Here is a 15,228-nt window from a genome sequence, read left to right as displayed (position 1 = left end):
TTACGTCTTGTGTGGATTCTTTACAATGTCTGGATTAACACTGAAAATATTAATGAAGTAATGGATCATTCATTATGTATGAAAAAACATGAAGAAAACTTGTGGATGGAAATATTTCAAACAAAACAAATACATTGACAATTGCTTTTCAACATTTCAAATAACTAACTTTATTATCTGACTTCTGACTACTGTTAAAGGATTATACAAAATGTATCGTATATTACATATACAATATACATATTTTAAACGTGTTATTTTGTGCTAAATATCTTAGTGAGACTTTTTCAGTAGTGGACAATAATTAATCACATTAATTATAGTACAATTTTGTGGTGTTTACATGTATTTACATTTATTGTTATGCTATTTTATACTTTACCACATCTCAGAGCCATATTTTGTACCTTACTCCACTGATTATTTAAAGCTTAGTTCATTTGAAGGTTAACATTAATAATATAAAACATAAGTTCGACTATTTTAGTAACAAACTATTGGCATCAAAATATACTTACAGTACTAGATTACTTTATGCATAATAGCCAATTTCTGGATAATACATAATACTAATGGACTATACATATTGATGCATTCATTTGAACATCACTTTAAAGTTAAAGCTGGTAAGGGTGGAGCTATTGTTGAAAATATCTAATATCTAAATACTTCTCCGTTCTTACAAAATCATAACGTATCTATCGTGTGATATATTTGTCTAAATATACTTTGGAAGAAAAACACATTTTTAATAAGCTCGTCTTTGCCACGTAATATATTTTTAAAATGTGATAATGGTGATGCAAATGTGTGTAATATTAGTGGGCTGATGAAAGCTTTCTACTAGAATGTTCTGCGCATGCTCTGTTTGAAAGCGTGTTTTGGTGTCAAGCGGCGCTCAATGCTAGGCTAGCCGGGCCAGCTAGCATTTCTGCAAGTCATGGTGGGCCATTCAATGAGCAAAGGCTGGAGATCGGGCAACACTGTGGAGCTTTTAATAAAACAGCGATCAAATTCTGCTCTTAGGTGGTAGTGGACTTTTGGGCATGAAGACACAGTTACCCAATCTTCGTGCGTGAGTATTAAATCAATCAACTAATAATGCTTAAACCGAGACATTGATTGCACTGATTCATGAGCATGATGTGACGTTAGCAGACACATGGATGAATAGGTAGTATTTATGTGAATGACTTGATACTGTGGCGTGTGTTGTTTAATACATAAGTTACTTTAGAAAGTACTCAAATGGTAGTTAGCAGCCAACTAGCTTTCAAGGCTAGCACAGTGTAGTTCCAATAGTAGTTCAGCTGTTTCTTTAAGCCCCACCCGTGTGCCATTCCTATTGGCCGGGGTGTTCTGGACTCATGTGTCGTCACCGCACTTTTGGCCCGAGAAAGGCTGTGCAATCTGTCCATCATCTTTTCACCACTTGTTGCTAGGGAGATTGTTTGATGCTAGCAAAGAGACCAGTAGAGGTACCTGTCACTTTTTCAAGGTAAACAAAGATGCGAGCTTACTAGATGTGGCGAAACGAAATATTATTTCCACTTCATGATATGTAATAAGATGGTTATACATGTGTAATAGCAGTAGTCGGGTGTCAAAACACAGGATAGCTAACAGCCAACGTCATAAGGACGAAGATAGGAGAAGAGGGAGGGACCCTGCCTGCTACCGAACGCTGTCGTTGGTGCTAGCCAGCCTAGAAAGCCTCCTCGACTCTCCCATTCACCTTCAGCAGCACCACGAGAAGTGTGCAAGGGTGGGGTGATGCTGCCTTAAGCTCTGTGTTCACCATCTCTGATCCTCTGAATTTAAAGAAAAAGGAAAGGCCATTGCGCGGTGCGAGTCTTGGGAGGATGGAGTGGTTGCTGTGGGCTAGCAAGCCCTGATTTGTTGTAATGTATTTGTCATTAACATGTGCTTAATACAAATGTAGGAAGGTAAGATGTGTCTGTCATACAGCTGAAAGCAGTGTGTTTATAATGTTGTACTATGTAGTTTCTATTGAGAGAATAAAATGTTATGTCTCACTTTTGTCAGGAATGGGAACCCTATGAAGAACAAAGCTTTGAGCACCAACTGGACTCTGACAGTGGAAACTCCTCCTGGATCTTACATGCCTTTTTAAACATACTGAATCCTGTTGAAGACACCCCTTTCCCCCCCAACTATATTTAACCACTTTTTTTTTTACGCTCATGTATCTCTCTCTGTCTTCTAGCACAAGTACAGAAGTAGTAATCCACGCTCCCCGTTTTTGTTTTTGTTTTTTACTTTCACCTTTTTGTTCCTTTGTAAAGAAATGCTTTACCTGAAAAAATACTTCACAGAGGGCCTGATTCAGTTCACCATCCTCCTGAGTCTCCTTGGGGTGCGGGTGGACGTTGACAGCTATCTAAGCAATCAGCTGCCCCCTCTGAGAGAGATCATCCTGGGCCCTAGCTCAGCCTACACTCAGACACAGTTCCACAACCTGCGCAACACGCTGGACGGCTATGGCATCCATCCAAAGAGTGTGGACCTCGACCAATTCTTTACCACTCGGCGGCTGCTGAACCAGGTGCGCCAGCTGGACCGCCTCTCCGTCCCCAGTACCGAGCTCAACACCTGGCTTGTGCATCGTGACTCTGAGACTGTGGTGTCCACCAGCAGCCAGCCCAGCCCCAGCATCACCCTGGACAATGGGGGCGGCCTAGAGGACGTTAACAACCCTGACGCTACCCCGGCCATGAGGGGAGGAAGTGTAGGAACTGAATCCACGTACAACCTGAACGCAGAGGACAGCAGCCTGGGAGCCGTGGCCCCTGAGAGCAACCAGGAGCAACCGGGCAGCAGGGATGGCAATGATGACCTCAGCAAAGAGGTACTGCAGTTTGTCAATTTCTCCACTCTGAAAACACCTGTCAAAAGGTGGAGGTGGGGCAAACTGTTTGACAGTTGCTTGTTGTCATCACATGTACCTGCTGTGTCGCTACTTAATACTATAATACACTTTGTGTTAAAATACTCACCTTATCAAGATTACAATGTGCTTTACAAAATACAAGAGAATATAAAAAAAGATAATTGACCATACGACATACATAGTGAAAATGATGAGAACTAAAGAAATAGTGAATTGGAAAGCTCAACAATAAAAAGAAGAAAAAGTGTTTTAAAAAGGATAAATAAGGTGCTGGTATTCACCTTACATCTGTAATTCATTGGACAAGCAGATTGTATGTTAAATAACTAACCGTAACCCTAATGAAATGTAGCTTGGAGGTTCATATTGTCACTGGCCTTCCTAACCTAATATTCCAAGTAGCATCAGAATCCACAGATGTTAGCAGGAATAGATAGAAAATAATGTATTCCTATCAATTCTGGTCACTTCAAATATACAACAACAATTACTCAGTCTGTCATTTCTAACTACTATACAGGTAGTATCAGATTCATAAATATTACGGGGTATGGCAGCATTAAACACATAGGTATACTGTATTCCAAAATAATAAAACATACACTCACTTAAAATTAAACACTGTCCACAGCCTTGGTCTTTAATCAGTGTCAGATATTTTTAGGCCAACCAGTTGAGTCATATTCATGACAGCTGGGATTCTTGTCATAGTTACTGTTGTTTATGAGAGTACAAACTTAAGCAAACAGTTGTAACTTAAATAACTTAATTTTTGTTTCTTAAACTTAATTGTCCTAAAAGAGCACATAAGAGAGAAAAAAGAAATATTTTTTCAAGACAACATGTTACATTTTTGTTTAAGAACTTCGAGAAAACTTGTACATGAAGGCAATATTAATGCAGCGGCGTTCGTCACACAAAGTCATTGTTTGACTGTAAGAAAACTAAAAGACTTCTTTCTGATCACATGAACACCACCATGTCAAAGTGATTCTGTCATGGTTGCATCATCTGACTTCATTTCTGTTGCATGATCCGCCAAAATGACCCACTGTTATGAAATAATGAGCCCAAAAATAGACGGTATAAGTACTAGTTTATTCTCATAAATGGCCCAGCTATGTTGATCTTTAACCTGGCTACAGTATAAGTTAAATACATTGAATGCCTACACATTACCTGGTTATTAAAGTGACTCTTCTCTGCACAGGGCCATTTCTCAATGGTTGCTATCTGTTTTTCCAGGACATTGACTTGATTGACATTCTATGGAGACAGGACATCGACCTCGGTGCGGGAAGAGAAGTGTTCAACTACAGCAACCGTCAGAAGGAGAGCGAGGAGGAGGAGAAGCCCAGCCCACGAGAGAACAAAGACGGGAATGAGGAACAAGAGCGCTGGAGAAATGGAGTTAACTTACAAGGTGCCCAGCCGGTGGACGGGGAGACCGGAGAGAGTATCCCAGAGCAGGTCAGTAGACTAAATGGATCTCTGATATCCTTGTCTTTCATCCAGGGGGAGGTGGTACATTTAACTGGCTCTTAGTACATACAACAGAAAATAGAAACTAGGGAGCTGCTTCATATGAGTTTGTCTTCATGTGGAGACAGTTCCAGTCTCTCCACCACCGCCTAACACATTGTGGTTTGAGAAATTGCTGTTTGAATACGAGAGTATTATCTCATTGTTTTGTCACTCAAGTTAATGAGTAAAGACTCAGTCAGTGGAAAGAGAGCTCAAAGCAATCAAGCTGTTGCTTTTATGAAGTTAGAATTCTATAGAATCGCATTTATATCAGGGCTTAACACCCATGGGAGTTTTCCATGGGTAATTCCGAATGGTTAGCCCCCGTGACGTTAAATGTAATCCTTGTTAATATATTGATGTACACGTGCGGCTTATCCAGACCTGGAATTGGAGGCATCCATGACGTTCCCATGACCCCAAAACGATATTTGGTGTTATTTTGTTTATATTGTACTAGACAGAATGGTCTAATTTGACCGAAGAAACTACGTAAATGCACCGAATATTTATCAACAGTGCAAGAAACTGATGTGAGATTGTCAGCCCAATAATCACACAGGGGTGTGTCTGCGTGCTGTTAAAAGATCCTCAGGATATAAAATGAAGGAAAAAAAGCGAAATGAAATGCCAACAATCGCCCCGAGAAAAAGGAATAAGCAGCCGATAGCAGATGTACTTGTGATTCACCATCTATTGCTATATGCTATTATGAAAATGTGTCTTAGCCTTGACTTGAGACACATACCAGCAGAAACATCAGCTGGCTTAAGTCAGAATGATGGATGCTTTCCCACCGAACACCAACACCAACCCATTTTGTTGAAATGAACTCCGTATTCGCACATTTCTACAGTTGTTTTTGTTTGCTGGTCCAAGACACACGGACGCCACGGCACCAACGGCACAAACCATGGAACTCTCTGTAAGCGAAGGATCAGAAACAGAAAGAGTTGCAACAGTGGCGTTGGTATCCCAACAAATATTTTTGACAGTACTGGTATCTCTCTTGTCGTTGTTGTTACCCAGTTCTTGGCTCACAGACTTCACTGTCTCTACAAGAATGCTTGAGGCTGTTGGAGGCCACTTTCCCTTTTGGAGAAGAATCTGAGGTCAAACCAAACAACAGTGTTGTTTCACATGCATTGCAAGTATTGTGTTTTTCATTAGGGTGTACAAAACTAAAGTTGTTGCATTTTTATTTTTCAAATAGTTTCCAGCACCGGTTGTTGTCACGGCAGAAATAGTTTCCAATGAGGAAGTTCCTTCTACGTCTCAGGGTCTTCCTCTGGCTCCACTCCGGTCTGCAGGAGAGACACAGCTAGACCTGGAGCAGCAGTGGCAAGACATCATGGCCATCATGGAGCTGCAAGTATGTCCACTTTTTAAAACCACTTCTTAACCCATCACATATATTTGATTGTTCCGACACCATTAACATTTAACCGTCGTATTGTGAACATTCTGACTTTTGGGTACAGCCATATAAGGAAGTATGAAAAATTCCGCCTCACTCTAAAAATGTAAACTCATTTAAAAATAGGGGGAAAAAAGGTTTTCTCTCAACTATTTAGCGTTTAATGCTTAAATGTTTCTGTTCCAAGGCGATGGAAGTGAACAGCTCTTCACCCAACAGCAGCTCCAGCAGTGACAGCGGCACGACTGACTCCAACACTGTGGTAAACTTTGGGCTTTCCACTCGCTCAACTCCGGTGAACCAGGACGTCAGCCTCCATCAGGCCTCCCTCCCCAGCTGCAGCCAAGACTTCCCCCCCATCTTTTATCCCCAGGTGGACTCCACTACCACCCCCCCAAGAACCACCATGCTCAGACTTTCTTCCAGCAACTCCAGCAGCATCAACTCCACGTTTGGAGCCACCAACCTGACCGGGATCTTCATCCCTCCACACGTTAACAGTTCCAGTACCAACATTACATCCACGCCGATCCTTCCCGATCCATTCAGCAACCTTCTGGAAGAGTCCATGCTGGATGAAATCAGCTTGCTGGACCTTGCTATGGAGGAGGGCTTCAGCCAGGCCCAGGCCTCGCAGTTGGAGGAAGAGCTTGACTCAGATTCTGGTCTCTCCTTGGACTCCAGCCACAGCCCGGCCTCCCCGAGCAGTTCCGAGACATCCTGCTCCTCGGCAGCGTCTTCTTCTTCAACATCCGCCACCTTCTCCGAGGAGGGGGCCGTGGGGTACAGCACCGACTCAGAGGTCGCCACCGTGGAGGAAGGTGCTGTCGGCGGTTATCAGCCCGGGTACAGCAAGCTCTGCCGTATGAGCTATCAGAACCCCTCCCAGTTCCACGGCCTCCCTCAGCTGGACAACATCGGCCACAATCACACGTACAACCTGCCGCTTTCCTCCGTGTTCGCCGAGGATCCGGAGCTCCCCATCTCATCCGGGAAGAAGGCCATGAAACACTCGAAGCTTCAGCCTCCTCAGGACTTGTACGACAAGCACTCAAGTCGGGACGAACGCCGAGCCCGGTCCATGAAAATTCCCTTCTCCAACGAGAAGATCATCAACCTGCCCGTGGAAGAGTTCAACGAGCTTCTAGCGAAGCACCACCTGAGCGAAGGCCAGCTGGCGCTCATCCGTGACATCCGAAGGCGCGGCAAGAACAAGATGGCGGCTCAGAACTGCCGCAAGCGCAAGCTGGACACCATCATCAACCTGGAGCAGGGCGTCCACGACCTGCGGCGCAACAAGGGCCGCCTGCTGAAGGAGAAGATGGAGTTCATCCGTTCCATCCGGCAGATGAAGCAGAAGATGCAAAGTCTGTACCAGGAGGTGTTCACTCAGCTGCGGGACGAGGAGGGCCGGCCCTACCCCCCCAGCGAGTACTCGCTCCAGTACAGTGCCGACGGCAGCGTGCTGATCATGCCCCGCGGCGTGACAACTGCTGAGCAACACCGTAAGCCCGAGAAAAAACAAAAAGACAAAAAGAAGTGAGGGGGGCGCTAACTGCTGTTTTATTCTATCACTTTGCTAAATCAACAAGAACGATTTCTGCAGATGCAAGAGAGATGCCCTTTTTTCCTTTAAGAAGATTCTGGGGAGTAGAAAAATGGCATTGTTGACTACTCTTCCTGAATTAGTTTCTCCCTTTTCAATTTGTGGCTACATTTTTTTCCTGGAAACAACTTTGAAGCAGAAGTAGCTCTCTCCGTTTGAGTACTGATATTTCATTCTTTAATTGGGGGAAAACAAAGCGTGGAGAAGAGGGATGTAAAAGGACATAAAATGAGCTATTAGAAAATGTTGAAATGCTCTCGACCCTTTTGCAGCAACCCGCTAAGGAGGGAGACGATTTGTGAGGTGAATAAAAGGGACTGTTATTCGAGAGAAGTGGGAGTAAAAGAACACTGTCCACGAGGACGGTTGGAGTACCTATGCACCGGAGGTTTTAAAGGACAGATCATCCCATCCTGGAGACTTTTTGTGATTTCGACAGTGAGGTTTTTAAGTTGCAAATCTTCAGGCGAAGAACAACATTTGAGGTTCTGTGAGTTTACCAAAGGCTAAAGGAAGTCCATCAGTTTTAGAATGCCATTAACACCTACACTAACCAAGGTTGTATGGTGCACATCACTGGATCTGACTACATTTTAAACACTGCACTCCAATTGTCTGTTTATGTACGGCAAATTCCAGTTTTTGAGTATGTTTGTCGGAGTCCAGGTGGCCCCCGAAGTGATTGGGTTTCATGTGCGGATTGGAAGGAGGATGTTGGGATGAGAAAGAGTGTTCCTGGGCTGGCCACTGCTAAAAAAAAAAGGGCGTGAAAGTGAAGTCCGGCAAGAGGAGCAGATGGATGTTTTAGGGAGGAGGCACACTGCATTGCAAAATGTATCAACTTCCTATAAATTATACATAGCACTGTAATTTGTCTTTAAAAAGGCTTGGCTTTATGCATTTTGCCGTGTCTATCGCTGTTCCTTCGCTGCAGGTTTAAATACAGGAGCTGCGTTTAGGAGGGCTCTTATTAACTGTTCATAATCTGTAGTATAAGCAAGGTTATAGGTCTCGCCACGTCAGCTTTATATAAAAGTCTACACTCGAGGAATAGAAGATACTGTGATGGGCCAGGAGCTCCAGAGAGGGATTTCCACCTCGAGGTTTGCCCTTTTTTTTTCCCTCTTTGACGCCTCGTTTTACGCACTAACTGAAAACAGGCTCAGTTGACGCCTGGTGGAGCGGAATCCCTTTTTAATTTAATTTATTTGCCAACCCCACTGAAAGCCACTTTAGGCCATTTTGTAACTGCTGTAAAGCCAAGGTGTTGGCTTGAATATTATGAGTCCTATGTGTTAATAAAACAAAGTGAGCCAAGTTGTTACATGAGAAAAAATAATATTTGAATGCGTGATATGACTGTGTTTGTTGTGGCCACTTTGCTTTGAATGCCTTTATTTCACAATCTTTCATTATCTGTCACTTTAAATGTTTTGAGAACCGGAGGAGAACGTTCTCAAAGTAGAAGTGCTATTACTCGTCTATTTGAATGAAGTTTTGTCAGTACATGTAACATCGCCCTCTTTTTAAAAAGAAAAAATAGGTTATTAGTGCCAGCTCAGATAGCAGTTAGGCTAAAATATTTATAAGAGGCAGAACAGAACTCGCAACTTTAAGATGATGTCCAAAAAATGTTTTTTGAAAGGAGAAATGTCCTCATTAAATGTGATATTCAGGCATGCAACTGGTTAACATTTACTTCAGTGTAACCCAGTGCGACACCGACTATTTAGTTCTGCTACTACTTAGTGCACTTTTTTTGTCTGTCTTGTTGTGTAAATATTTTCATGTTTGTTTTTGTCATGATTTTATGTAGTTTGTCAAGCGTCTCCATAACGGTCTCACACTCTGCTTTCAGTTTGGATGTAGTTCCCTCTGTTTTGAGATATTTGCCGGCAATCAAGAATTGTTTTTATCGATTAATAAAGTGTTTTTATTTTCACCTGTGACTCTTGTGTTCTAGTTGTCATGAATAATATGTTGTATGCTGTAGAACAGAGGATACAACAAATGTTAAGACATTAGTGTTGGCTCTCGGCATTTAATATAAGACACGGTAATAATCCTGTTTTAGCGACACCACCAAGGTAACAAAAAGTGGTTTATTTTCCAAAACCGACAAGCAAGACTTAACATGATAAACACTTTAAAGATTACAAATGAATCACTGAAAAGAGTTTGTAACCGTACACCAAACAAGTCCTTATGAAACAGCCAGGATTGACTCAAAATGAAGCAGTTAAAATATTTAAAAAGGCACACGAATGAAATCGAAACATCACCTCACTGACACAATGGCATAGCAAGATGACCGAGCACTGGACCCTATGTTTTTTTTTCAAGAGAACGAAAGTGAATATTCTCTGCCAATACTGAAAAGTAACATTGCGTTTTACATTTCACTTTGGATTTGTCAAGCAAACCTAAAGCTTCTATTTACAGATCGTTCATATCTGAATACAAGTAGAATCCAATGAGTGATACTACATCAAGACGCATTCAATGGAGTCTTGCTTGTTTTTGCCCCCCTCCATTTGAACCCCCACAAATCCCTTCTCAAAAGTACAATAACATTCAAAACTACAATTTCTCTTTTTCCCCCTCACCCCTGGCCCTGTGTTCAATTTTCTCCTCTTTTTTCTCGTCTTCGGTGGGATACGAGTGCCATGTAAGTCTCTCCTCATAGAAAGAGATGACCACCTGCGGACACTTCATGTTGGCCTCCTTCGCCGGCACCAGGTCAGCTTCATCTGAGTTTTTCCTGCAAAGATTAACACAAAAACAAGTTTAACTGACTGCTTTTTCCATATAACTTTGAATTTGAATGCTTTCACAGTGATAGAAGAATCCGAAAGCTGAGAACATTCTGGACAATTTCAAATTACAAACTGTTACACAAATCATCTTGAATTGTCTGTATTTTTGGGTATGTTCACAATGGAGACATGCGAGAAAACAAAGTTATTTTCAAGGTCACAGGGTGAATTATTGATACATAAATGATCATTTTGGGTGTTAAGTATTCTTTTAATGACACATTTAGTTGACCAAACAAACCAGGCAGTAACTAATGTTCAACAGTTAAGGTGCACACAAACCATTTCATGAGGAACATGAGTTCTCCTGTGGAGTCTGTGGCACCAATAATCCTCTCTGGATCCAACGCTCGAGCAAAGCCCCTTAGCTTCTCTGGCTGAGGATCACACAACAACACACAACTTCAATCAAGCACAAAACTACATCTGAGCTTACATTCTAACTACCTACAGTATGTTTGAATTCCAATCTGAATTCAAAACAAACTAGGATATAAAATAAGTCTTGTAAAGGCTGAATCCCCAAGCAGACTCTTTTAAAACATTCTCCAGAAATACCACATTCAATTTGGATGGTGGATCTTGAGTAAGGCAGCAGTGAGGCCCACAGCCTGTACAGCAGGTGAGTGACCACTATATCCCTCCCTCTGGAACTCACTCCCACAGCCCATCAGAGACTGCACTGACCTCACCACCTTCAAAGGAACGTACAGAAACTCACCTCTTCAATCTGGCTTTTAATGTGTGATTGTTGTTGTATTGCTTGATTTTAATTTGACTTTAACTATATTTATTTGTTGTTCTTTTCTTTTCACTATCTCTGTAAAGCCACTTTGAGCACCTGTAAAAGCGCTTACAAAATAAATCCATTATTATTATATGAGGAAGTGGGGGGAGGGGGACGTGCTGGTGAGGGGTACACCTGGAGTTCCATATGGCTGGGAAACTATTAGTATGTGATGTGTTTTCCATGACAACAAAATCCTCACTTTGATGTGGTTTAACGTCTTCCTAAACAATAATAACGCCTGCTACTCTTCCTCGAAAAACAAAAAGAATGCATATAATGTGGAATGTAAGAGTTTATTTTGTTCTTCCACAAGCAGCAGACTCTGTTCAATGGCATCTTGGTAAAAGAAGATATGGCATAAAGAATAAGGCCTTGTCCACGCGCACACGGGTATTTATTCTCTTTCTGTGTGTTTTGGCTTTTATTCTAAACGGCAGTCTAGGAAACTGACAACAGAGCTTTTCTATAAATCCTAGGCTGAACATTTTTACAGAAATTCCGTTTCCAGAGTAGTAAGGGTGTTGTGGCTTCTAACGTTGGACTGTACTCGAATGTGAGGCGTGAAACGACATTTCGTGCAGTATTATTCCACCTTAACAGAACCGTTCACATGTCACTTTGTCGAGGAACAGAGGCACCAGAATGCACTTCGGAAGTCCCTTGCCACTAATGTGGCTGAATGCCTGTGAGTGTCTGTGGGTAAATGGCATTGACAATTGTGTTTAGCATTTGAATTTGAACGGAATTTATTTATAAACCTTGTTAACGTGGATGGCATTTTTGCAGAACGGAGGTGGAAAACCGCAATTTACAGAAATACCTGTGTCACTAGGTCTGTCTTTGCTACTTTGAAGTTGGCTTAGTGTGTCAGGGCACCTAATACAAAAGGAACTCTTGCAAATATGCATATAAAGAACAACATTCTAAGAACGAAAACAAAGAATTGGGACTTACATCGTCTTTCTTCTTCTTCGTCTTACTGTCGTCTCCTTCTGCGTCCCCGGCCGCCTTTCTCTTCACGTCCTGTGCTGTTTTCTGGGACTGCAGGAATTCTGCAATCAAATCTGGACAATCCAGATTGTCCGATGGCTCCCAGGTGTTGTCTTCCCTGCAGACATAAATACATAAAAACAAAAAAGAATAACTTACTCCCATGGTATAGTAAATGATTTTGAGGACAGTATAAATAGGATAATGGCAGAAAAAGAGACGGAATGATAGGACTGCAACAAGAGTTGTGTCAGTCCAAAACCCAATAATATTCACGATAAAACTATATAAAACAGTATAAATCCAGACTTTTCCATATTTGAGAGGCTGATGAGAGTATTTTGGAAAAATTTTAATTAAAAAAAATTGACTTAAAAGATAAGTAAAATATCAAAATGCCATGTGATCTTTTTTCTGGCAAACAACTAATTAATAATTCATCTGGTTCTTGCAATTCTAGTAAATGATGTGATAGGTTGTTGACAATAACTCAATCCACTCACTCAGAGAAGCCTTTCCACTTGAGAAGATAATCTACTCTCCCTTTCACCACCCGCCGATTCAGGACCTTTTCCACCACATATTCTTCCTCCTCCTCCTCTTCCTCTGCCACATCCTCTGGCTTCTTGTCCTTCTTTTCAGGGACTGCCGTCATTTTGCTTTCTGATGGGTTAGAAACAAAAGCAATAAGCAGAGAGTTACAGTCACCCTTTGAAACTGAAAGCTTCTACGTTAATATTCAGAGTTTAAGATGTTCATGTGTCGATGGTAAATAATTCTGGTCTACAAACATTTAAAGTGCCACTTATACAACTCTTGACACACACCTTACCGCACAAGGACAAAGTGATACAAAGATATATATTTTGTAGTAATGATGTATTAAACCTTCTTTAACAGCGGGAACATCATTAGGGGGTTCTGTAGTCAGGCTCATACTCATCAGGTTGACCTGGGGACCAGCAGGTTCCTGGGCAACGTCAAACAGGATCAATGTTAGAGAGAGGAGAGAACAATATTAGAGGTTGGGATTTATTGAAAAGACACAAGGATAACAATGTGAGGCAATTTGGTTACAGGCAATATGTGGGATTCACTTTGTGGAAACGAAATGCATAGAGTTGTTGACTTGGAAAAGCCTGCCTAATCTGCGCTGTCTAAAGGTAGCGATTATGTTATGACATGGTGTAAACTCAGTGGATCTCTTGGCAGTGGAGGAAGTATTCACATATGCTTAGGCACTAAAAGCATTCGATTATTAATACTAATGCATCCATGTAAAAGCAGTCTCTTACTTTGCAGTTGGTTGAGGTGGAGCATATTGTAATCTATAACGTATTGATTATTTTCTTTATGGATTAATCTTCTGATATGTTTCACCATTAATTGTTTGATTGTTTAGTAAAAATGTGGCAGATACTGAGGAATGCGGTCACATTTACCTTTTATATGATTTGTATGCACAATTCTTAATTTATAAATAACTTAAGTACAGTACTTGATTAGATGGATTTAATTACTTACTTTCTTATTACATGTCACTTGTTAGACGCTTTTATCCAAAGCGACTTACATTCATTCAGTAGGCCCACTGTGGGCAATCCCCACAGGAGCAATTTGGGGTGAAGTGCCTTGCCCAGGGACACAACGACATGCTGACTATAGTGGGACTGGAACTTGCTATCCCCCTGATTCAAAGTTCAGCACACTATCCCACTGAGCCACAGCCTCCCCTTATCTATGAATAATAAGATGAAATGTAACCTTTTGATGAAAATATGTATGAGAAACATTTACAAAATAATGACTTAGTATCTCAAAATTACAACTTAGTGTCGCGAAATAACGAGAATCCTTCTGAAAAGAATTACTTGTCATAGAGAAATAATAACTTAATGGTGCAAAATACCAAAAAACCTTCTCAAAAAATGGCATGTACTTGTCTTGAAATAAGTTTATTGTTACACAACTCAATATTTTGACAAAGCTTCTCATTATTTTGAGATTAGTATGACACATATTATATACCTAAGTCATGGCGAAGAGTCATTATTTTTGAGTAATATTCTCATTATGACATATTTTTTAACACATTGTTAGGAATGGGCTTCCATTCTGATCACTATTAGCAGGATATTTACTGAGTCGCTCCCTCAATATTCATCCCTTCACTGATGTCTGACCGTTTGCTTCAAGTGCAGCATCAACAACTGTGCACAGGTTGCCACACCTGGCGACGGCTGCACAATGCAATGTGGAAATGCAGGAATAAAGAAAAAAAACAACAACGTTTTTCCCTCTCTTCACTAGCATTGTCTTTGGGAAAAATACATACAATATAAGGGGGCGTTGTGTGGCTAACGTTAGTTAGCACCATAGACTGTGGTTAGCACGCAAACAGAAGAAAACACTGCACGACAAAGCCTCGGAGAGACCCACAGTTTCAGATAGATGGTGTCTCCTCCTCCATATTGCTTTTGTGTTAGCAACTAATGTAACATACTCTAGTCTGTTGTGTCTGTCGGTTATGTGTATTTTTATAAATGCGTAATGTATAAACTAAAAATAGTACGCTATGTTCATCCCCATTGTAAACATGCTCATTAAGGGATGGCGAACGTTAGTCTCGTGCACAATCAAACGTTACCGAGACAACCCATTTAGAGGGAGGAGGGAAGGTAAAAAAATAAACTCACCGACTCACAATTTAATATTTGTTTAACCTCCAACCGAAGCGATATACAAAAAACACGATATTCTTTTCCTCGTATTTTTTTGTGATAATGTCGCTGTTTGCCTTGACTTGATGTTACACGCAGAGCCGCTAGCTTGACTAAAGTGAAATGTATCGTTTCCGCCCCTTCGTCTCTGGTATCAGGGAAGAAAAAAAGGTGGATGGAGGACCGAGCAGATTCCCAGATTCTAAAGCATATGGATTTACTCACCAACTTAACCAGGTCAGGTGGTGCTGCGTGCAGGTGATATATAGATCTGTGGAGTGTGAGCAAACAGTGGACCGTATGGATGGAACGCCCCTCTCTGCATAGGCTACACACAGTGGAGGAAAAAAAGAGTTGATACATTCAAATAAACAAAGTAGCCTTTATATGTTTACCTTTGGAAAGTAGTTAATGATACAACAACCCCTTAAAAATATAATTAATGAATCCTTGG

The 15,228-nt window shown here is 41.3% G+C and overlaps 2 protein-coding genes across 7 annotated transcripts; one reads left to right on the top strand and one right to left on the bottom strand.

The window, feature by feature from the left end:
- Positions 1–903: 903 nt before the first annotated feature.
- Positions 904–9,400, top strand: nfe2l1b (nfe2 like bZIP transcription factor 1b). 4 transcript variants are annotated; one of them, XM_034107495.2, is made up of 5 exons: positions 904–1,071; positions 2,047–2,869; positions 4,157–4,381; positions 5,649–5,807; positions 6,040–9,400. In XM_034107495.2, the coding sequence occupies exons 2-5, from the start codon at positions 2,309–2,311 to the stop codon at positions 7,393–7,395; spliced, it is 2,301 nt and encodes a 766-aa protein (XP_033963386.1). In that variant the 5' UTR covers positions 904–1,071; positions 2,047–2,308; the 3' UTR covers positions 7,396–9,400. The 4 variants fall into 4 exon arrangements, with proteins under 4 accessions (XP_033963386.1, XP_033963385.1, XP_071062800.1 ...); XM_034107494.2 differs by having other exon boundaries at positions 904–1,075; XM_071206699.1 differs by lacking the exon at positions 904–1,071 and adding an exon at positions 1,480–1,498.
- A 71-nt stretch (positions 9,401–9,471) lies between these two features.
- Positions 9,472–15,086, bottom strand: cbx1b (chromobox homolog 1b (HP1 beta homolog Drosophila)). Of its 3 annotated transcripts, none has more exons than XM_034107710.2 (6): positions 15,000–15,086; positions 12,943–13,024; positions 12,558–12,717; positions 12,019–12,172; positions 10,557–10,651; positions 9,472–10,219 (listed from the first exon to the last, which is right to left on the bottom strand). In XM_034107710.2, the coding sequence occupies exons 2-6, from the start codon at positions 12,995–12,997 to the stop codon at positions 10,039–10,041; spliced, it is 645 nt and encodes a 214-aa protein (XP_033963601.1). In that variant the 5' UTR covers positions 12,998–13,024; positions 15,000–15,086; the 3' UTR covers positions 9,472–10,038. The 3 variants fall into 3 exon arrangements, with proteins under 3 accessions (XP_033963601.1, XP_033963598.1, XP_033963600.1); XM_034107707.2 differs by lacking the exon at positions 15,000–15,086 and adding an exon at positions 14,759–14,848; XM_034107709.2 differs by lacking the exon at positions 15,000–15,086 and adding an exon at positions 14,751–14,833.
- Between the last annotated feature and the right edge of the window lie 142 nt (positions 15,087–15,228).

Source organism: Pseudochaenichthys georgianus, chromosome 19 (assembly GCF_902827115.2).
Source record: "Pseudochaenichthys georgianus chromosome 19, fPseGeo1.2, whole genome shotgun sequence".
NCBI lineage: Eukaryota > Metazoa > Chordata > Actinopteri > Perciformes > Channichthyidae > Pseudochaenichthys > Pseudochaenichthys georgianus.
The sequence above is the reverse complement of the archived record's forward strand: the minus strand, read 5'-3'. Positions and strand labels throughout refer to the sequence as shown.

What these genes read in the sequence shown, in the direction of transcription:
- cbx1b (XM_034107710.2), bottom strand. Translation starts at nt 12,997, where the DNA reads ATGAGTATGAGCCTGACTACAGAACCCCCTAATGATGTTCCCGCTGTT. An exon ending in AAGTGGAAAGGCTTCTCTGA is followed by an intron (nt 12,173 to 12,557) that starts GTGAGTGGATTG and finishes TTATGTCTGCAG; the next exon opens with GGAAGACAACACCTGGGAGC. An exon ending in CGAAGAAGAAGAAAGACGAT is followed by an intron (nt 10,652 to 12,018) that starts GTAAGTCCCAAT and finishes TGTGATCCTCAG; the next exon opens with CCAGAGAAGCTAAGGGGCTT.
- nfe2l1b (XM_034107495.2), top strand. Translation starts at nt 2,309, where the DNA reads ATGCTTTACCTGAAAAAATACTTCACAGAGGGCCTGATTCAGTTCACC. An exon ending in ATGATGACCTCAGCAAAGAG is followed by an intron (nt 2,870 to 4,156) that starts GTACTGCAGTTT and finishes CTGTTTTTCCAG; the next exon opens with GACATTGACTTGATTGACAT. An exon ending in TGGCCATCATGGAGCTGCAA is followed by an intron (nt 5,808 to 6,039) that starts GTATGTCCACTT and finishes TTCTGTTCCAAG; the next exon opens with GCGATGGAAGTGAACAGCTC.